Below are 20,968 nucleotides of genomic sequence, written 5' to 3'. Positions count from 1 at the left end.
ATGAAATACCGTCATTAACCCGCCAATTTATAAAGCTAAGGTGAAGTGATGTTATGGTTGCTGTCTGATTATTTTCGTGAGTTGGTAACTAATGATCAACTGTATCAGCGGTGTCTGCAATCTGCTAACTAATAGGTAACCTTACATGTTGTTTGTCTTGTATCTCTCGGCTGAATTAACAGCTTTATCATGACATTGCGGTGTAATATTTTACAGAGTTGTCAGAATTTGCTAGCTAGCCTGGCTAAAATCAAGTTAACGTCTCATGTTGACTCATGTTGAGATGAAAATCATGTCATATCTTTCCCATGTAGTTAACTTAGCTCCATGACATGGCGACGTGGAGCGACGTTGAGCTTCTGACCAACGAGGACACAAACACGGTCCGCCTCGGCGGTGTGTCCAGGGAGGAGAATGGTAGCGGCTTGTATCAGGTGGACACATTGGTCAAAATCTCCACTGCCAATGAGGTAATTAATATATTATCATTTTTAAATCTCGAATATGCTCTTGTACCCTTGCTACTCCGATTTTTACGACGCACACACACCCAGGGTAACTAAGTACTGGGAGAAGTACTCAGATCTTGTACTGAAGTAAAAGTCACAAAGTGTAGGAATACTCTCTTACAATTAAAAGTCCTGCATTCAAAATGTTACTCAAGTAAAATAACAAAGTATTCGCACAATATCCTCAAAGTACCAAAAGTAAAAGTGCTTATTAGTTTCAAGTTTCAAGGCTTTTATTGTCATGCGTACATGGCTACATTGTAGATATGTCAATGAAAATCTTAGGGCACAGGCTCCTCCAACAGTGCAACACAATAAAACAGATAAAATAGTACAAGTAAATAAAATAAAATATAATAGAAACAGAATATGATAGAAACTGTGCAGAATAGTCTATATACAGTAATTGGAATATTGATATGTGATTTGCAAACAGATTAATGTTATGTATGTTCTTTCAAAAGTGCAGGTGTTTAACATTCTTATGGCCTGTGGGATGAAACTGTCTCTGAGTGGTGGTTTTAGACCTCATGCTGCGGTACCGCCTGCCAGACGGCACCTCATGCTGCGGTACCGCCTGCCAGACGGCAGCAGACTTTAGAGTGATTTGATGGTAATGCTGGGTGTTGCAGGTGCAGAGAGATCCCCGTCTCTGCTCCTCCAGTGGGTCCAACTGGAGCATTGTTGTGGCGGACAAGACGGTTATCCTGTTTGACCAGATCTATCAAACCATCCTGCTGCTTCTGGATTTTGGTATGTTTCTACCATCATCTTTATTCAAGTATTTCAATCGTATGAAATTGGGGATGGTGGTGGCTCAGTGGGGTAGTGCGTTGATCTTCGCATCAGGGGAGCACTGGTTTCATCCCAATCCAATCCACTTTATTTGTATAGCACATAATAAAAACAGAGGGTTTACCGAAGTGCTTCACACCAAACATAACATTATAATAAAATATAATATTACATTAATAGATAAAAGGCACACATAAGAAAGGATAAAAGGATAAAAGGCATACATAAGAATTAATAGACGGTACATAAAGGCTATGGACAGACAATAAAAGCATAAAAATTGATAAAACAGCTCAGAGCGAGCACAGAAAGGCTTTAAATAGCTGCAGGACACCAGACCCAGGTGCCCTGAGTTACTGCAATCAATGCAATCACTGGAGCCAATGCAGCACAGACAGAACAGCCACACCCTCTCTACTGATGAACCCACAGGGGCATCACAGGTATATTGCCACCTTAAACATTGATAGAAGTTATATTTTCTGAAGAAGGACAAATTAGTTTTCTTAAAGCAAAGCCAGTCACTCATAAATGTCTTTTAGATTAGGACAATGTTTTTGAGATAAGTTAAACAATGCAGTATTACAACCCATGAAATAAGGTTAAATTCAGCAGAGCAATGACTGATCAATGAACGCATTCTTCTCAAGATACCAATTGAGTTCTGTCTTCACACTCTTTACTTCCTGTAATGTCCTTTTTAATGCCTACATTATCATCCAAACTATCATTTAGAAAATACTGGAAAGGTTCAGTCACATGCCAGACTTCATCATGCCCTTTTGTATCAATGCAGTTTGACTTCCTGAGTAACAACTGTTAATACTGCAACTTATTTTTTCAGAAACCGGTGTGGATGCCGTTGATGTCTGCCTGGAAGGACAGTTTTTGGTTGTCTGTGAGAGAAATGGAAACCTTCATTTGATCTATGTTCCACACAAGAGAATCCTTCTCACCCGGGTTTGTTCCTGCATGATTTCTATAGAGCCTACTAGTCTAGGATTTATGGAAGCATGATATAATTTATGCCGTGTTATGCATGCCCACCGAGATATGCATGCACCTCGCGGGAGCGCGCACAGCGTAAAGCAAAAACTCCCAGACATTTCAATGATCTGTACGGTTTGGAAACTATATCATTTCCTTTTGGAGGGCATGCATAACACGGCAAACACCAGAGCCTCGCTGCGGGGAAACTTTGGCGCTGTTCCGAGTTTGTTCTAATCTGTCAAAATGACAGACTGCTTTCAGATGTTTCCGTCATTGTTAAAACAAATATTCGGTTAACGAGACCACTGCTGTCCCAGCAACATCAGTACCAAGCGAGAGAGTTTTTTCCACAGCAGGGGATATTGTAAACGCCCAAACATCCCAGCTTCTACCTGGAAATATGGACATGTTCATATTCCTAAAAAAACCTGTCTGATGATGCTGAGTGAGTTTGAGTTGAGTTACTTGAAAAACTAAAGTGAAACTTGATTTATTTTATTGCAGGGTCTGATTATTAAATGTCCTTGTTTATTTGTGAGATGCAGTGGCACAAAGAAAATGCTATGTTTGGTAGTACTAGTAGGTAAAAAAACTGTCTGTTACTGTCACTTTAAAATACTACTATCCTACTAAAATGCTCTACAAATCAGATTTATTATTTAATAAAGAACATTTTTTCAAGTAAAAAAAAAAATTAAAACTAATTATTTTTTTCTTAAATACCGTACCGTGGACTTGTTATCGCGATATTATCGTACCGTGAATTTTTGGTATCGTTACATCCCTAGTGGATACTGAGAACCGTAAATAACCTACTTCTCGTGGCAGATACCAATAATTCTTTGATTAGATTAGATTTATTTTGAATGTGTAAAACAATATGTTTACATGAGAATTATTATACAATACAAAATTAATCAAAGTCAAATTGATATACAAAAATATAACTGATTCTAAATTATGTATAAACAAATAATCTACTTGATCACACATCCGAAAAGGGGTGGGAAGAAGAAGAAGAAGATAATCTAATTTTAATTTTGTAAAGATGACCTGTAGTTTATGCCCACCTGCAGGTAAGATTTGTTAGTAAATATTGTTTATTTTTAATTCAACAACACTGACATAACATGATCTAAACTCAATTGTTTACTACAAAAACTACGAACAGTTTTGTTTATTCAAATGATCTTCAAGTAGAGCACATAAATCAAAACTTAGTGCATAATGGTGCATCCCTAGTAGGATTACATGAGATATGATCCCTCTGTGTCTAGCCTCAAACTGTCACCTGTCTGATTTCACCTACAGCAAAGAAAAGTACACAACTATAGATGAAGGCCCCGCCAAAATAATCCACATACCTTTGTGTCTTTTTCTTAAATGAGCTGCTGCACAGTGTGTATTTCACGAATGTACATTAACATGTTGGGTATTTTGTAGGCGCTGGTAGAGAAACCATCCAATGAAGATAAGAAAACATTCCGCTATCTCACCATAGAGGAGGACAAAGCATCCTTGGGCAAGTTTCCTATTTGAATATGATAAATGAGGGTTTGATATGCAATGGAAATCTGAAAGAATTCCTAACTTCATGTTTTTTATGTGTTTTGTCTTCACAGGGATATGCCATGTGTTCCTTCTTATAGAGGATGGGTTCTTCCACATTTCAAACCTTGCATTGGCAAAGATCAAGACGGGTATCAAAACATCAAGTGCAGAAGGGTTAAAGTTATGATGGAGACAGATGTTAACTAAATTAAACTTCTTTTGTTTACACAGCTATTGAAAAAATGGATATGGGATCTTTGAAAGAGGTAATCAGAATACCTTTATTAGTCCCACAGAAGGGAAATGTACGTTGTTACAGCAGAAAAAGCGCAAGACGGCTCAATGTTACGAAGAAGCAAGCTTAAAAAAGTATTAAAGTTATAATAAAATAAAGTTACACAATTTACAAAATACACATCCTGTATTTGTTCTTATGAACTTCAACCAAGTATATATTGCAAAGTTATTAACGGCATATATATACATATTGCACATAGTTGGTTGGTATTTAACAGCAAGGGGGGTGTGTGTGTGTGTGTGTGTGTGTGTGTTGTGTGTGTGTGTGTGTGTGTGTGTGTGTGTGTGTGTGTGTGTGTGTGTGTGTGTGTGTGTGTGTGTGTGTGTGTGTGTGTGTGTGTGTGTGTGTGTGTGTGTGTGTGTGTGTGTGTGTGTGTGTGTTGTGTGTGTGTGTGTGTGTGTTGTGTGTGTGTGTGTGTGTGTGTGTGTTGTGTGTGTGTGTGTGTGTGTGTGTGTGTGTGTGTGTGTGTGTGTGTGTGTGTGTGTGTGTGTGTGTGTGTGTGTGTGTGGTGTGTGTGTGTGTGTGTGTGTGGTGTGTGTGTGTGTGTGTGTGTGTGTGTGTGTTGTGTGTGTGTGTGTGTGTGTGTGTGTGTGTGTGTGTGTGTGTGTGTGTGTGTGTGTGTGTGTGTGTGTGTGTGTGTGTGTGTGTGTGTGTGTGTGTGTGTGTGTGGTGTGTGTGTGTGTGTGTGTGTGTGTGTGTGTGTGTGTGTGTGTGTGTGTGTGTGTGTGTGTGTGTGTGTGTGTGTGTGTGTGTGTGTGTGTGTGTGTGTGTGTGTGTGTGTGTGTGTGTGTGTGTGTCCTGCTTTTCATACAAATGCAAACTTTTCTTTACAGCAGAACTTTAAATAATCTTCTGTTCCACTCAGCTCCAGTCGCTCATGAAGATAGACTTCTGCTCCACCAGCGAACACCACGAGGAGGGCTGCAGCACAGCACTCGTGTTCAACCTGGGCCCCGAAATCCACTTAATGATCGGGGTCAGTGAGAAAAAAAGTGTATTTACCAAAGGCAGTTTTGATACATTGGTTGCGTGTGTATTTGATGTTGTCGAAAAGTATAGATTGAATAAAAGCATATTACAGGACAAGGGTACTTAAAATATTTATTACTTGTTTTACTTCAATCCCTTTCATACTTTGCTGTTGCAGGTCTCCTTTCCCTGCAAATGAAATGTGTTTTCAAGATCAAATTGAAACTACGCTTTACCAGGATATTTATACAAACTCTAAATTAAGTTTTATGATATATATATATATACATATACATATACATAAAAAAACCTTGCAGGAAATGATAGTTATAGCTTATATGTTTTTCTCTATGTAAATTGTCACATTATTACCCTTACAGGGGGATAACAAAAATGTTTTGACTCACTGGACGATGGACCCTCATCAGGCCAAGATGTGTCTTACTCACTCTGTGGACAACAGCTTAATTCCAGGTAAGGTCTTTCTTTGTCAATGTGCCTTTTTTAAGACACTTAACATTTTAGTGATGAATCAAAAATTCAGGCTCTTGGACACAGATGTATATAGATTATAAGTATTGGGTAAAAACACAACATGGTGATGATGTTATCACATTTGTTCTCCTCATGTTTACTCCAAAGGTGTGAGGAAGATGGTGGTGGCAGACAACCTCTTGTATGTTCTTGACACTGAGGTGAGTTTTGTTGGCATCACATGTATCTATTGTGTATTCCATTGTATGAGTTTCCATTAAAAGTGTGTGAGTTTTACAAATAGGTGACTTTGTGTTTTTGCAGGATTCCCTGAGTCTTTGGGACCTACACTTTCTGGTCATGGTTCACTGCTGGCCGGATCTTGCTATTCATGACTTTGAACTCACTACAGAATGTGGCTCTGCCTCCATGGTGGCGTGAGTATCAATGTTTCTTCAAGTACTGTAGCTATAGAATATACAAAGGAATTTGCCTTAATTCATCTATTTGTAATTAATTAAATGTGTGTATTTCAGCCAAGACACGGGCAGCATGAAGATGATCACACTGACTAAGCAAGACAACAGTCAGGTAGCAGAACTACTCCTTTTTAAAGACATTTCAATAGATGATTATTATCGTAAATCCCAGTATAATAAGCTCAGACTTCTGATCTTAATACACTGGTTTTTATTTTTCAGATCAACTCAATGCAAATACGATGTCTGCCCTCCATGACGGTCTGCTACTCTCTGGATGTCTCCTCAGTCTCTTGTCTTGTCCAGACAAAAATAAACATGGTAAACAATCAACACTTACTCAATAAGGTTTTATGTATGCATCTATTGACATGTGCTCGTTCTAGATGGTAATATTCCTGCACATTTAAATGACCTGTTTTATCCTTTGATTTCAGGATACGATCTATTTAGTGGAGGGGATTTGTGAGGACCCAGAAAGGTGGGATATGTTCTTTAAAGGGGACCCATCATGCAAAATGCACTTGTTGATGTCTTTTATACATAAATATGTGTCCCCGGTGTGTCAGGGAACTCACGCAGCGTCAGAAAATAAAACCCTCTCTTTTCCTCCGTACCCAAATCTCTAAAAACGGGGTAACAACGGAGCTGATCCAGATTTGCGTCCAATATGACGTAATATCGGAAATGTAGGCTGGCTTTACACCCACGGCCCTATCAGAAACAATGCCCGCCTGTTTTGGACGTAATATGGTCGGTCCATGTTTACATTACCATCGCTAACACTCAGAGCTAACCTGTACTGGAGAGCATGTGTGTGAAGAAGCAGGAAATAAAAAGGAACTCACCTTGTGGTATAACCGGCAAGAGAGAAAGCCTTTGAGCTCCATCCTGTTTCATAAATAATCCTTGATAATCCATGATATGGCGTTTCATCACCGCAGTATTTAGTTTAGACAGTAGCTGCCGGGTCCCGCATGAGCTCAGCCCCCTCCTTTTTTATTTTTTATCAATTATTTAATTTTTTTAAAGCTTTATACCCCAAATCAGCACTTTTGAAACAGGAAGTGAAATAGAGGGATATGAGGCATGGCTATAATGGGTGATCTGTTTGAAACTCCCTCCTGGCTGGTCTACCTGCATGTGCCATCCGACCTCTGCAGCTCATCCAGAATGCAGCGGCTCGTCTGGTCTTCAACCTTCCAAAATTCTCCCACACCACACCGCTCCTCCGCTCCCTTCACTGGCTTCCAGTAACTGCTAGAATCCACTTCAAGACACTGGTACTAGCGTACCATGCTGTGAATGGATCTGGCCCTTCCTACATCCAGGACATGGTTAAACCATACACCCCAGCACGTGCACTCCGCTCTGCATCAGCCAAACGGCTCGCTGCACCCGCACTGCGAGGGGGACCCAAGTTCCCATCAGCAAAAACACGTCGGTTTGCTATCCTGGCTCCTAAATGGTGGAATGAGCTCCCCATTGACATCAGGACAGCAGAAAGCTTACACATCTTCCGGCGCAGACTGAAAACTCATCTCTTTCGACTCCACTTCGAGCAATAAAATTACTAACAAAGCACTTATATACTAACAAAGGACTGGCTTATCTAAAGCCAGTTGAGTAGCACTTGAAATGTTTTGGCTCCATGAAACCTGATGTACTTATATGATTCTGTTTTCTTCAAGTTTGTATCTTCTTGGTCGAATGCACTTATTGTAAGTCGCTTTGGATAAAAGCGTGCTATTGCCTAAAATTAGCATGATAGGTGCACTTTAAGACGTTGAGACAGTACTTTAGAGATATGGTAAATGTTTTGAAATAATAAGTGGAGATTTTTTCTTGTTCCTCAAGTAGTCGTGGAGAGCCGATATCTTCTGTTGTTGTCAGATGCTTCACGGAGGCTTTGCCGGAGAACAGGTATTTCATTTTGATTATTTACTGGATGTTTCTCTGATTATTGCAGATTATTCAGCCGTTGTCCACAGGATGTCAGTATCACTCGACTTATGTTCAACCTCCTCTATTTTTCAGACTAAGCAGACTTCTTCACAAACACATGTTTGAGGAGGCTGAAAAGTTTGCCATCACATTTGATCTGGATTTAGAGGTAAGTGCGGAGTAGAAAAGTAACATCTATGGGACTTTTGAGGGCTAGATATTTTTTATTTATGTAAATTTGCCTAAGTAGACAATTGAATAAAAGACAAGAGAATTGTGCTCTCAGAGTAGAAAACAACATTAGTTGTGTTACTATACTGCTGGTGTATTTCTACTACTAGTACCGTGGCTATTCACATTTATCCATCCTGTGTTTGTTCAGCTCGTGTACAAGGTGAAGCTGGACTTTGTGCTGGAGCAGCTGGCCTCGGCCTCTGTGGGCGGATATGGAGAGGGAGTGTGGTCTGAACTTGTGGAGGAGGCCAAGACCAACCTGACGAAGATCACAGTCAGTGTTTACGCCTCATCTCAATCTACAATTCTAAAAATGACGATAGTTAGTCGTAGCATATTACACTTGTTATGAAGTATTAACACCTTGTTGCGTTGCCCAGGATGAGCAGTATGTGGTGGAGTACTGCCTGAAGGCTCCGTGGCCGACCTTTGAGACGGCAGAGAAGATGCTGAACCACGCTGCCACGCGATACTCCTCTCTACAGATCCAGGAGGCTCTGGCCAGGCTGGCTACGTTCTGCAGCCTGCACGGCCTGGACAACTTCAAGTAAATTCAAATTCTTGGTGGTCTCCTGTGTTCGACAGTACATTTACCAATATAGGGTCTGTTGTAGACCTCCAACTACTGCCAATGACTTAAACCAATATTTATTTCATTGATAAAATGTCAGAAAATAGTTAATGTGCATCCCAGATTCTCAAAGTCTGAGCTGATGTCCTTAAATGTCTTGTTTTATGAGTAAATATGATTTTAAAAAGCAGCAAAGCTCTTTATTTGAGAGGCTGAAACTGATTTTATTGCCAGTTTTGCATAATAACAGTAATCGATTCTTTTTGTATCTGTCTATGCGTTGCAGCTGCAGTTTGTTTTTGAATCACACATATGGACCATTTTTTCATTTATGTTATCCTGTCATCCATAGTGGCATCGCATGGATTGAGTTTCTGAACAGCATGGACAATTTGGGAGATATTCTCTCCCACCTGAGAGAGGGAGACTTGAAGGGTGCACAACTCATTTGGCTCAGATATGAGGTAAAGAACAGCTCTGTGCGCTCAGTTGTTAAAACAAATCTGTAAGAAATATCCCGGTGTTCTCAAGGTCGGTTGTGTATTGTGTTATTTCTGTGTTTTGTGACAGGGACACATTGCAGCGGAGTTTGACGAGAGGAATCTTAAAGCGGTGCTCGATGTTATCCCAGAGGACCTGCCATCCGAAGACCTCTGTCCTTGGTTCAGGACCGTTTTTGTACCTTTTGTGAGGAGAGTGCTTCCATCAGGACAGGTGGGATACATCCTCTCAATGATTAAGTACCCATCTTCCCCATATGGTGCTATGTATCAGTAGTAACAGTTATTTCTTGATGTGTCTATAGAAAATCCTGGCGAGATGGCTGGAGCAGAGGGCAAGGAATCTGGAGTTGACAGAAAAGGTATAAACAAACCTAATTTGAAGCTTAAAGTTTAGTAAAACTGGGCTTTATAATTATGCACCTACCAATGGTGATGATCAATTATTTGAATGACTTAAAGGGGACCTATCATGCAAAATGCACTTTTGTACGTCTTTTATACATGAATATGTGTTCCAGGGAACTCACCAAGTGTCAGAAAACACAACCCTCTCTATTTTCCTCCATACCCAGCGCTACGGCTATTGGGCCAACTCCACCAATCAGGAGGAGACAGCCACGGCCATTGCCGTTCGAAAGCGCTGGAGACGCTGTAGTACATATGCCAGGCCTCTAGATGGTGCTGTTCTCACTGAATCAGCCCTTGCTAAACCAGAGCTATAAATTGTCAAATTGAGCGAAATGAGGCATGGCTAAAATGCATGATCTGTTTGGTATTTTGAAAAAAAAAAAGTATAAATATGCCTTATATAGGTATGGTCCTACACTATATTATTCAAATATAGCATGATAGGTCCACTTTAAGGAAAGTATTGCAAGCTGAAATGACAATAATGGATTGTCCATCACTTGCTCAGTAATTTTTATATACACCTTTTTAATTGTTGTTTTTCAATTGGTTGTATTAAAAACTAAAAGGATCACTCGCAATAAAAACAATGATTATAATTGAAATATGTTGTTCCAGGGTGCTTGGCCCCAGAACGGGTTGGACTTGGCCGTGCTTGGACTGCCTTCGCTACAGATGAAGTCTGTAAGTACAAAAAAATGGTGCCTCCACAAATATGATCTATTCGTTCTTTTTAAATACTCTTTATTGAGTTTCCCCACAGACAGCCACACAGCACATCCTCATTTGCATAATCACAATAATATAGACGGACCACAAAGGATAGATAAAATATGTGTATACACACGCATATACATACACATCATGCTGATATCAACCAAACATACAAAACTGAGGAATATTATTTCCCCCCCCCCCCCCCCCCCCCCCCCCCCTGAGAAGTAAGGCTTTCAGGTCAGTAGGCAAATAATCCAGAAAAGGTGATGCGAGGACATTTTAACCTGTTGTTTAATTAATGATTTATTCCCATCCTTTCTTTCCCAGGATGATGATTATGGTGCAGAAGAGGTGGAGAGCCTGAAGTCCCTGGTGTCGAACCTCCGGCAGCTCCTGGACCTCCACAGGAAATACAGCTGCAGACTTTCACTTTCAGTCTTTGAGAAGGTTTGTTTCCTTTTGTGACTGATTACATTTTAAAACAAGCTTCCGATATCCAACATGAAAGAAATATTTTACTATCTTGTAAATACCGATAAAAGTTTGCTTTCAAAATGCATAACATACATAACGTACTTAACATATTCCTAATTGTACTGTATATATTTAGATTTTAATCCAATACTGTCACTTGATTTATTTATTTGTATTTGTGATTCCAACTGTTCCATGTGTGAACTCTTCCCTGTACTATCCTGTGTTTCTATCTTGTTACTGTTGCTGCTAAAACACCTACATTTCCCTAGGGGGATCAATAAAGGTTTATCTTATCTTATGCAAAATATTCTTCTAAGTCAGGGGTGTCCAAACCTTTTTCACCGAGGGCCACATACAGAAAGATATACAAAGGGCTTGGCCACTCCCTAGAGGTTTATTGCCTCATAAGTTCAGTTATAAGTTGGAAAAATCAATCCAATGTAGGTCAATTATTCTTGATACTTGAAAATGCTGTTAGAAAAAAAACTGCCTACATCACAGCTTTCCATAAGGTTTCATTTACTTTGTGAGCAGCTCATTCCTTAAAACAGAAGCTTCAGATTGCTCATAATACGAGGAAATGTGTTATTGGGCTTTTTTCTTATCAACTTAGATTTGTTACAAGATGTTTTCAACTTTAATCGACTGAATTTATTTGGAAATTGGGCTTATTAACACATGATTACTGTGTAATATATTTGAACATATATGTTTAAGAAGTACAATATAAGACAAGCAGAAGTGTGTTGTACTTTTTTAATTTGCTGAGGGCCGATTTCAAAATGGTCCACGAGCCGCATTTGGCCCCCGGGCCGTAGTTTGGACACCCCTGTTCTACAGTAAGTACTCTATGGAGTTGTGTTTATGAGACATTCTGAGTAGGTCTTGTGTTGATGTTCCTATATTTTAAAGGGAAGTGTAAGGAGCGTGGCGTTCTACATGCTGGACAAAGTGCCGGCTCCTGAGCTGATCGCGGCCACGGTGGAGAGCAGAATCCTGCCGTACGCCGAAGAGCACGAGACTCCTTTTGATGAGCTGCTCCTACAGTACATCAAGGTAACACTTCACCACTGCCATGCCCACTGGTGGAAAAACACATGTCATATACCAAATGGGTCAATGATTGTCCTCTTTTGTTCACTAGGATCTGCTGGAGCGCTGCAGCTCTCAGACCACAACACTCTTCACAGAATGGGAAGCCAAAGCGGTGGCGGTGCTCGATTGCATAAATGATACTGATGTAAGTTTCTGTAAAAACCCGCTTCATTAAAAACTGGACCAAATTCCCGCAATAGCTAACTCATTCATGGAGTTATGAAAATATGCTGATTCGACAGGAAAGCTAATGATTGGCGTGAGGAACTGTGGACAAAAACACACACACACACACACACACACACACACACACACACACACACACTGCCTTACACAATACCTCTCTGGCAGAGATAATGATAAGCTCGTAAAAACATTACGTTTGTTCTAAGGTTTATTCAATCTCACGGTATTGTATTTTCTTCCAGATGAAGGTGGATGCTGTGCTGGAGATCATGCAGAAAGCGGTGGTGCCCTGGAGTAAAGTGGTAGAACAGCTGGTTCAGCAGTACCTCGAGATGGATGGACCAAAGTATGTTTACATAATCCTCACTATCATGTGTTCACACAAGTAGTCAAGTCGCCAGCACTGTGAACGCGGAAATGTTGAGTGGCCCAAAGTTTTATGTTAGAAATGTATAGTACGGGTCCCCAGTAATAACAAACTGCCTGATGCTAACTCGCATATGTTGGGCAATTTGCATAATTAGCATGAGTTGTGTTAATTGGCATTATATCCTATGCAGACAAAAAATGGCTTGGCTAATTTGAACAATTTTGAAGTGGTTTTGGAGGTTATTGAGGATGCTGAATCCATTTCTGACATTATCAGGATAACAAATTGCAGATTTATGGCCATATTTGTAATCCATTGGATATAGAGAACACAAAATGAAAATTATTACCTTTTTAGTGTGGCCAGACTGATCCAGAGTCCACTAAAACTAAAACTTTTCTTCTGGTATCTTTCCCAGACAAGAGCTTTTAAAGGAGAGCTACCATCTAATGGAGATCAGGAAACTTCTCCGGGGCTACGGGATCCGCAACTTCGACCTCTCTAACAGCACTCAAGTTTTGGTAAGTTTGATTGAATATGTGAAATGATGATCTGCCTATGAACCCTCTGTAATGTTCTGCATATCTTCCCCAGACGCTGATTAGATACATCCTAAAGCAAGACTTGCCAATGTCCTTAGATGACTCCCTGACTTTAGCTGAAGCGTACAAACTTCCCACCTCGCAGATTAATTACTTGTTTCTCGTTCAGCTGATCGGCCAAGGCAGGGTAAGCTGATCCACGTGAAGATATGAAATCCCCTAGATGTAATGTTACCTTGATGTATTGATAGGAAGTCTTTTATGCTGCTTTCAGACTGAGGAGTGCATGACTCTCCTGAAGAAGCTGTCCTGTGCCGAGGCAGAGTGTGTGATCGAGCGCCTCACCTCCTGGGCCAGGCTGCATCTGGAGGACAAAGACCACATTTCTGATGAGGTGAGGAGAGGAAAAGAAGTCTGAAATGAAATGAAATTTGCATTTTACAATCTTGTATTTACGGCTTAATTTTCTTGAAGTAATTTCCAGACTACTGAGTTCATGTTGTCCCATTTTAAGACGGTTTTAAGCAGCTTTTTATTGCTGAGCAGTAAATGTAATTACAACATTGCATCTCTGCTGTCACTCATAGATCATATTTGATAGACCAAGGTTTCTCCCTGGGAGCATTTCCGCTTGCAGACTTTTCATTATTCACTGATCTTCTACTTTGTCCATGATAGCACAAGAAGAACCAGATGGTCGTAGCTCAGTGGATGGTGGAGGCTCTGAAATACATGCATATAATCCAAAAGGGTAAGTACTAACTTTACACCATTTTGAAGCATTTTCCTTGAGGAAGTCAAAGTATTCCTCTCAGTTCCAGCTCTTAAGGTAACTCAAGGCTCTGACCTCCATGTGTTGAAGCAGTAAAACATCACACTGACGGATGCTTTAGATCACATGTGTCAAACTCAAGGCCCGGGGGTCAAATCAGGCCCTTGGTGGATTTAATTTCGGCCCGCAGGATAATTTCTAATTACTATTGGATCTGGCCCGCCGGTATATTGCACGCACACCTTCACTCAATCCTGAGGGTTTCCTCAGCTCAGAGCCTGACCCCAAACATTGATGAACTTGCACCCAAGATGAGATGCCAAGTATCTGGCTTGAACTAGCATCACAGAGCAGCACACTGAGTTTCAATGGATGTTTCCTACTGCACTTTGTTTCTTGTGACAACAGGGCATGTTTGATTTTTTGAAGCTGTTGTTGGCCTGTGGAAAAATGTAATCATAAGAAATGACTCTGCAGATAGAGCCATAAGAAATGAATGCAACTGATTATTTAATGTTTAATGTTGTTTTTATAGGCAATAATTTAAGCTTTGTTAGTTCCAGGTTTAATATGTGCAATAAGTCATTTCAATAAGTTCTGCAATAAACATTGAACCAGTCCGGCCCTCGACTAGTACCCTTTTTTTTTTATTTTGGCCCACTGTGTATTTGAGTTTGACACCCCTGCTTTAGATGCATGAATACTTCACATTTTCCAATCACCTTAAAATATATAAAGACACTAGACATTGATTGTCTTAAGGGTTAGGGTAAAAACTGTCCAAGAGTGTCACAGTGTTTCGTGTCTTCTGCAGATGATGCTCTTAAAATCATGGAGTGTGAAAACAACCTCATCATGTTCAAGGCCATCGCCCACCTTCAGGTGAGTCTAATTTTTTAATAATAATAATACATTAAATTTATAAAGCGCTTTTCCTGGTGCTCAAAGCGCTTAAGTAATTTAAGGTATTGATGTCATGTTATTTATACAAATATAATGATATTGCATATATCATCCAGCTCCTCTGAAATAATCCTCTTGTACCATTAGGGTTACAAATGATCTGGTTGCTCTTATCGCTCATTAGGTTATGTTTATTTTCATTCGTAATCGTGCCAATGATCGTGTGGTGAGTGGGATGAGGATCTGAAAGCTTAAAGGTGGGGTAGGTAATTTTGGAGAAACCAGCTCGAGATCGCTAGAATTTGAAAATACACAGCCGGAAAAAATCTGCCACTTCCTTACAGAGCCCCTCCTCCAACACACACGAACACGCACATGACCAATGAGGGCACGAGATAAGTTTGTGCACAGATGGAAGGCTGACAGGCAGGTAGGCCATCCAGTTATTTTAGCCGGGCCGGCTAAAATGATTGGTCGTGCTTTTTACAGTACTACGGCTTCCACAGATGACATTTCTTTATGGATTTTTTGTCAAAGCACTTAAGATATTCATTGCTATCAGGATGTTAAGAGCATTCCATGGAATATAACAAAAAGTGTATCTCGAGCCGGTTTCTCAAACTTACCTACCCCACCTTTAAGTTTATTTTAAATGTTATTCCATCTGTTCTTTTATTTATTTTTTTAAACATCTATTTATTGATTTTTTACATTTATCACATTACACAAACACAACCGAACATTCCCCAACATCAGACATATGGCAGATTACAAAATGATGCTAATAAAATAAAATAAAAAGTGTGCAGAAATCAGTTCAAAGTACAGACCAAGAATATAATTATACATTTGCTAATTAACAAATTCAACAAAAATACAATAAAAGCACATCCACAGACAGAGTTCCATCTGTTCTTTAATCTTCTCTGGTGCTGCAACATCTGTCTTTTTTTCTCAGGAGGACTTTGATGTTTTCTTCACCCCCTCCAACTATGAGGATCCAAACATCAGAAAGCAGATCCAGGAGCATCACATCACGGCCTATGAGAACACGCGTGGCCGCCCTTCATCCAAAGCCAAGGCTACGACCACTCCGGTTGTGGCGAATGATCCCGATGGAAAGACCAAGACCATTTCCACAGAGGCCGGCCTGCGTCGTCTGGGCCGGCAGCTGCAGCTCACCGAGCAGGAGCTGTGGTCCGACCTCGCCCTGCGTGCGCTGGGGGTCGGGAAGGTGCACAAGGCCCTCAAGATCCTCAGGTTTGCATGTGTGGATGCTTGTTTTAAAGTGTTATGTCTCATTATGCTGCATTGTTGGAGGATTCAGAATTCCTTTATTAGTCCCGCAGCGGGGACAAGTGACAGGCAAGCAATAAAAAAAGTAGCTAACATGTTAAATATATAGAGAAAAATATATAATAATAAAAATAAACATAAATAAGTACTCATTCCTGAAAATATTAAGGTTTGAGATACTATACAAATATAGTGATATAGTGAAAAATAATGATTATGGTTATTGCAAAATAGAATTGCCAAACAAAGTGTATTTATACATTACAGGTGTGTTGCACAAGATACCAAGGGTCTGTATTGTGTTAAGATCCTGGGACTAAAGATTTTCGTTGCCATATCTACACTGTAGCTGCATATAACAGAATTTTTTTTATTTAATCATGAATTTAGACAAAACCCTTTTACGTTTCCCTCCTCTGTCATGTCTTCAGTGAGCTGTATGAGCACCACTATAACGCCAACACAGGGAAGGTTCTGTTCACCGCTGCCAGGACGTTATGCCAGATGCTGGAGGCGGACGTGCACATGGTGCTCCCTGACAACTCGGACCTGCCAGCGGTCATTCATGATCTGGCCTGTCAGGCGATCACTCTGTGCCACCCAGGTGAATCACACGTGGAAAACACCAATGATGTTTGTAACAGCCAAAATGCTTTTTTAGCTAGCTGTTATTTTCTAATATTTTCATTATTTGTTTATAATTGGTGTCTTCCGGCCATCGTCACATGGGTGTGACACGTGCATTTCTGCTAAACCTTACTTTTTAAAACACTCGTCTGTATGAGAATCTGTTTATGCAGAATAGTTTTACATAGTAAGCTTGTTCTGAAAATGTTTTGTATTTATTGCACTTTGTGAATGTCACGGTTTGTGGATATACGTAGACAGTGGTGTAGTGGTCGTTGGACGCGGGGTATCGCCTTCGCCGTCCCCCCACTTATTTGGAGCCCCCACTTTTTTGAAGCATGATTTTTCTTTGGAATAGTCTAATAAATATAAAATCATTGCCAGTGTTATCAGTTGCAAGTGTGTATTGTAATAATGACGAAAACATAATACATTTCACAGTAATTATAATAAAACGTAGCTCAAGTATTTATGCAACTTGATTTGAAGCGTGTATGAGACACTGTTGACAGTTCACGAGCGCTTCCATAGTGTCTCCCGTCCACCCCCCCGCCCCGTCCACCCAGTAAAAAAATCCCCACTACACCACTGTACGTAGAGGACAGACATTTTCTTTTTACCTTGTGGTCCTGCTTTTGGTTATTGTTTGTTTTACTTTGTTCATTTAACATCTTAAACTTAACTTTAAAACAGACTTTTATCCTTTTAAACGCGTCAAAGCAAAGTCTTAGCCTTTTCTAGCGACTTCATTTCTTGGAAAATGAGCCGCAACAATCTTCATCTGCAAACCTTGTCACTGGACCGATTACCTCAGTAGATATTTAACTAGACCTTATAATATAATGACCGTTTCAGATCTGCTGCTGGACTGTCTGGAGCTCTGCAAGTGCACACGCATCGCGATGGATGTCTATCATCAGTGTCAGTTATCAGACGACTATGGCTTTATAGCCAAGGTCAGTATCTCATGTTTCTCCAAACAATGACGCTGTTTTTATGTTATTTTGGTTTGTGCTTAATATATACATTTTTCTTTTTTACTGCTAACATTTGAATCGGCTTATATTACAAATGAGGAGATCTACCAGGTGCTTTCTCTTGCATAGAGAATTATCTATTATCTAACAACATTTTGAGGCAGAATTTTGTACAACTACAGTGAAAGACTTTCCTTTTACTATGAATAGTTATAAATGTTCCCAGACATGAGCAGGAAAAGCGCCTAGAAGTTGAAATCGATTTAATGCCTTACCTTTAAAAAAAATTGAAATTATCTAAATGTATTAAGTATGAATTGTCTGTCCCAGGATCCAACCTTGGAGACAGAAAAAGACCCACACTCTCAGTGGAGTTATCACGATTTTTTTGATGAAGATTGCATTGTTCTGGACCCGGTGTCTGTGCTTCCAGTCCAATATGAAATAACCAACTGCTTGCTGCCTATTTCTCTGGGTAAGATGCTCAAAATAATCTTCTACTAATGTCTCTTTAGTATTTAATGCCCACCATAAGGCGCACTGGTTTTAATCATCTGTTCCTATCCTGCAGATACCAAGCTGTACCCACTGGACTGCTCCTGTCTGTCACACTGCTCCTTTGAAAGCGGTACTGTATAAAAAGCTTATATTTTAGAAGTACCTAAAGTATTTCACAAGAAATCTGGGGAGGCTGCTTTTTGTTTTTATGGCCCGAACTGTGGATCTTAGAAAAGCAAACTCCCTTTTGAATTGTTAAAAGTAAATTAAAGATTCTTTATTTGTTTTTAATGATGTTTCTCACTCTTTATTTTCCCTCGTTATCTTCTCTTGCTCTGTAAAGCTCGTTGGGCTTGCATGAAGGGTGCTTTAGAAATAAAGTGTATTATCAATATTGTATTTTCTTCTTGAATTTGTTATTTTGGATATTTACCTCGTGTGTTGTGTGGCCCACCTGCAGGCTCGAACTACCTGAAGCCCCTCCTCGGGCCCCTGGCCGTCATCCTGCAGAGTTTACAGGAGTGCAGTCAGCTGGAGCTGGCCCTCAGAGTGCTGGTCAACTCGTACGGCAGCTGCCTGCAGCACGTCACCTCTAATGTTATGGACCTAAAGCTCGCTATGCAGGTATGGCGGCAACATATACATTATATTTTAATGTGTATTCCTATAGGGACAGGTATGTATCATAACATAAATGCCACACACCACAGCATTTATAGTGCAATGTGGGGTTAGCACAACAAATGCATAAGAAACAATACAAAACTCGACAAAAGGTACATACATTATAACACAAAGAACTCAACAAGAAAATGCAGATAAATACAGGACACAAACTAATACATAAACACAAAGCGCTGTTATTAATGACTATTTTACTGGTCCTACTTTAAAGGTCACCTATTATGCAAAATCCACTTTTTCCTGTCTTTTATACATCAACATGTGTCCCCTCTGTGTAAAGAGACTCTGAAAGTTTCAGGACAAAAGATTCTCTCTCTTTTTGTCCTGGTCCATTTATATAAAAAAAACCTGTCTGAAAATGAGCTGATCCGATTTTGGCCACTTTATGATGTCATAACGATGTTTTGGCTTGGTAACCATTAGCCAATCACCAACCAAGGTAACCCCCCCCCCCACCTTATCACCTGAATCTCCTCCTAGAGCACCATTGTGTTCTTTTTAACCAAATATCTCTCAGAGGAGCGTGGGGAGTGGCTCCTTATTTTCATCTAAAGTAACAGACAGAGAATCAGCACTTTTGAAACAGGGCTGAAACAGAGGGGATTATGGGATGCTGCAATGATCTGTTTGGTGTTTGGAGCCAAACACTTCAGAGACATGTTTTGTATATATCTGAGACCTATAATATATTGATGAAACACAGTCTAATAGGGGACCTTTTAAAATGTCAGGATCCAGATATCTGTATGCAGGAGATTTCACACGTGGCCCTTGCATGAATGAAAATGGACACCTGACAATTTAAATGTTATTCTCCATGTGTTACTGAAGCTTTGAGTGCAACCACAAGCATCGATGAGCCTGGTTATGTTGGCATTTCTAGAGGATTAATAAATCATCAAAATGTATATTTAATTCTAATACCCATTACCCACTGGTGCTATCAGTTTCACTGCCATATGTTTCTAGGACCATTTGTACCATTATTGTATCTTAAACAATGTTTGATCTTTATGTTAACTCTTCTTTCAGCTGTTCGATGCCCAGGATCTTAAGAATTACAATTTATGCTTGAATAATCTTCGAAAGACAACTATTTCAACTCTGGATGCCGTTGCTGTGGCTCTCTTGCACAAGGTGGGTCTGATGACATAACAGGTTGTAGCGGATTGACTTTCTTTCTGTATACTTTTTAAATAACTATTTATATTTTCTTTTGGCTGCAGGTGTTCAACTGGAGGTTGGTTGATTGTGATTTGGCTATCGGACTCTGTACGCTCCTCCCCAAAGCAGAAGTCTTAAAAATACTCTGGAAGTTTATTGACAACACCTGGCAGAACTATGACAAAATTCTGGTAGGCAATGATCCCTTGATCGTCAAACCTTTATATATAATGAAAGTTAAAAGGCGCTTTCACACCGGAGTACTTTTCCCCGTACTTTTACCGTTTAGTTCCGATAGTTCCTGGGATTTTGCGTTCACACCAAAAAGATAACTTAGTTCATAGAACTTTTACCCCCTTTTTAGTGCCTGCTAGAGAGCAGGTACTTTCATGGGAGAAAAAAATTCCAATTTCTGATTGGTTGGGCAAATTGCAAACCACGGCCCGTAAAACTCGGAAAAGTTTTTTGAAGCCGGCATTGTATTTGCTGGCATTAGCATTATTAGCATTAGCATTAGCCCAGCGCACCAACAGAGAGAGAGAATAACTTATGGCAACACAAAAAAAAACATGGGAGCGGTGGAGATGAGGAGGTGTCGGCGTTCTGGCGATTTTCAGTAGAAGCTGCTGGGAGTCCCAGCTGCTGGGAGTCCCAGCTGCTGGGAGTCCCAGCAGCTTCTACTGAAGCCAGCCCCCAACTCCGGGGACTTCCGGCCGGGGACTTCGGGTGGCAGTATATGCCGTGAAGTGGTTTGCGGCCTGCCAGTATAACCAAAGAAGAAGAAGTGACGTCAGCGGCTTCATTTGCGTAATCTTCCCTCAGGGACTTATTCCGGTGTGAACGCGATCTGCTCTTAGTTCCATGGGGGTACTAAGTGCTGAGAACTAAGTGCTGAGAACTAAGTGCTGAGAACTAAGTGCTGAGAACTAAGTGCT

General features: G+C 40.2%; 1 protein-coding gene across 1 annotated transcript in view; it reads left to right on the top strand.

Moving 5' to 3' along the window:
- The first annotated feature begins 26 nt into the window (after positions 1 to 26).
- Positions 27 to 20,968, top strand: part of kntc1 (kinetochore associated 1) — a 47,323-nt gene continuing 26,381 nt past the window's right edge. Inside the window, exons 1-39 of the mRNA XM_034148682.1 lie at positions 27 to 135; positions 315 to 470; positions 1,142 to 1,262; positions 2,149 to 2,264; positions 3,738 to 3,816; positions 3,917 to 3,994; positions 4,077 to 4,111; positions 5,009 to 5,119; positions 5,493 to 5,586; positions 5,755 to 5,807; positions 5,911 to 6,023; positions 6,123 to 6,177; positions 6,288 to 6,386; positions 6,503 to 6,546; positions 7,926 to 7,988; positions 8,103 to 8,178; positions 8,392 to 8,517; positions 8,624 to 8,790; positions 9,167 to 9,278; positions 9,385 to 9,528; positions 9,620 to 9,676; positions 10,344 to 10,409; positions 10,770 to 10,889; positions 11,832 to 11,975; positions 12,064 to 12,159; positions 12,443 to 12,546; positions 12,989 to 13,091; positions 13,165 to 13,299; positions 13,387 to 13,506; positions 13,791 to 13,863; positions 14,699 to 14,766; positions 15,746 to 16,047; positions 16,515 to 16,687; positions 17,566 to 17,666; positions 18,018 to 18,162; positions 18,259 to 18,315; positions 18,646 to 18,809; positions 19,902 to 20,006; positions 20,096 to 20,224. Coding sequence (XP_034004573.1) covers positions 333 to 470; positions 1,142 to 1,262; positions 2,149 to 2,264; positions 3,738 to 3,816; positions 3,917 to 3,994; positions 4,077 to 4,111; positions 5,009 to 5,119; positions 5,493 to 5,586; positions 5,755 to 5,807; positions 5,911 to 6,023; positions 6,123 to 6,177; positions 6,288 to 6,386; positions 6,503 to 6,546; positions 7,926 to 7,988; positions 8,103 to 8,178; positions 8,392 to 8,517; positions 8,624 to 8,790; positions 9,167 to 9,278; positions 9,385 to 9,528; positions 9,620 to 9,676; positions 10,344 to 10,409; positions 10,770 to 10,889; positions 11,832 to 11,975; positions 12,064 to 12,159; positions 12,443 to 12,546; positions 12,989 to 13,091; positions 13,165 to 13,299; positions 13,387 to 13,506; positions 13,791 to 13,863; positions 14,699 to 14,766; positions 15,746 to 16,047; positions 16,515 to 16,687; positions 17,566 to 17,666; positions 18,018 to 18,162; positions 18,259 to 18,315; positions 18,646 to 18,809; positions 19,902 to 20,006; positions 20,096 to 20,224 — 4,086 coding nt within the window. The 5' untranslated portion in view covers positions 27 to 135; positions 315 to 332. The remainder of the gene's footprint in view (positions 136 to 314; positions 471 to 1,141; positions 1,263 to 2,148; positions 2,265 to 3,737; positions 3,817 to 3,916; positions 3,995 to 4,076; positions 4,112 to 5,008; positions 5,120 to 5,492; positions 5,587 to 5,754; positions 5,808 to 5,910; positions 6,024 to 6,122; positions 6,178 to 6,287; positions 6,387 to 6,502; positions 6,547 to 7,925; positions 7,989 to 8,102; positions 8,179 to 8,391; positions 8,518 to 8,623; positions 8,791 to 9,166; positions 9,279 to 9,384; positions 9,529 to 9,619; positions 9,677 to 10,343; positions 10,410 to 10,769; positions 10,890 to 11,831; positions 11,976 to 12,063; positions 12,160 to 12,442; positions 12,547 to 12,988; positions 13,092 to 13,164; positions 13,300 to 13,386; positions 13,507 to 13,790; positions 13,864 to 14,698; positions 14,767 to 15,745; positions 16,048 to 16,514; positions 16,688 to 17,565; positions 17,667 to 18,017; positions 18,163 to 18,258; positions 18,316 to 18,645; positions 18,810 to 19,901; positions 20,007 to 20,095; positions 20,225 to 20,968) is intronic.

The sequence above is a fragment of the Trematomus bernacchii genome, unplaced genomic scaffold, assembly GCF_902827165.1.
Source record: "Trematomus bernacchii unplaced genomic scaffold, fTreBer1.1, whole genome shotgun sequence".
NCBI lineage: Eukaryota > Metazoa > Chordata > Actinopteri > Perciformes > Nototheniidae > Trematomus > Trematomus bernacchii.
This window is presented reverse-complemented; position numbering and strand designations above follow the sequence as displayed.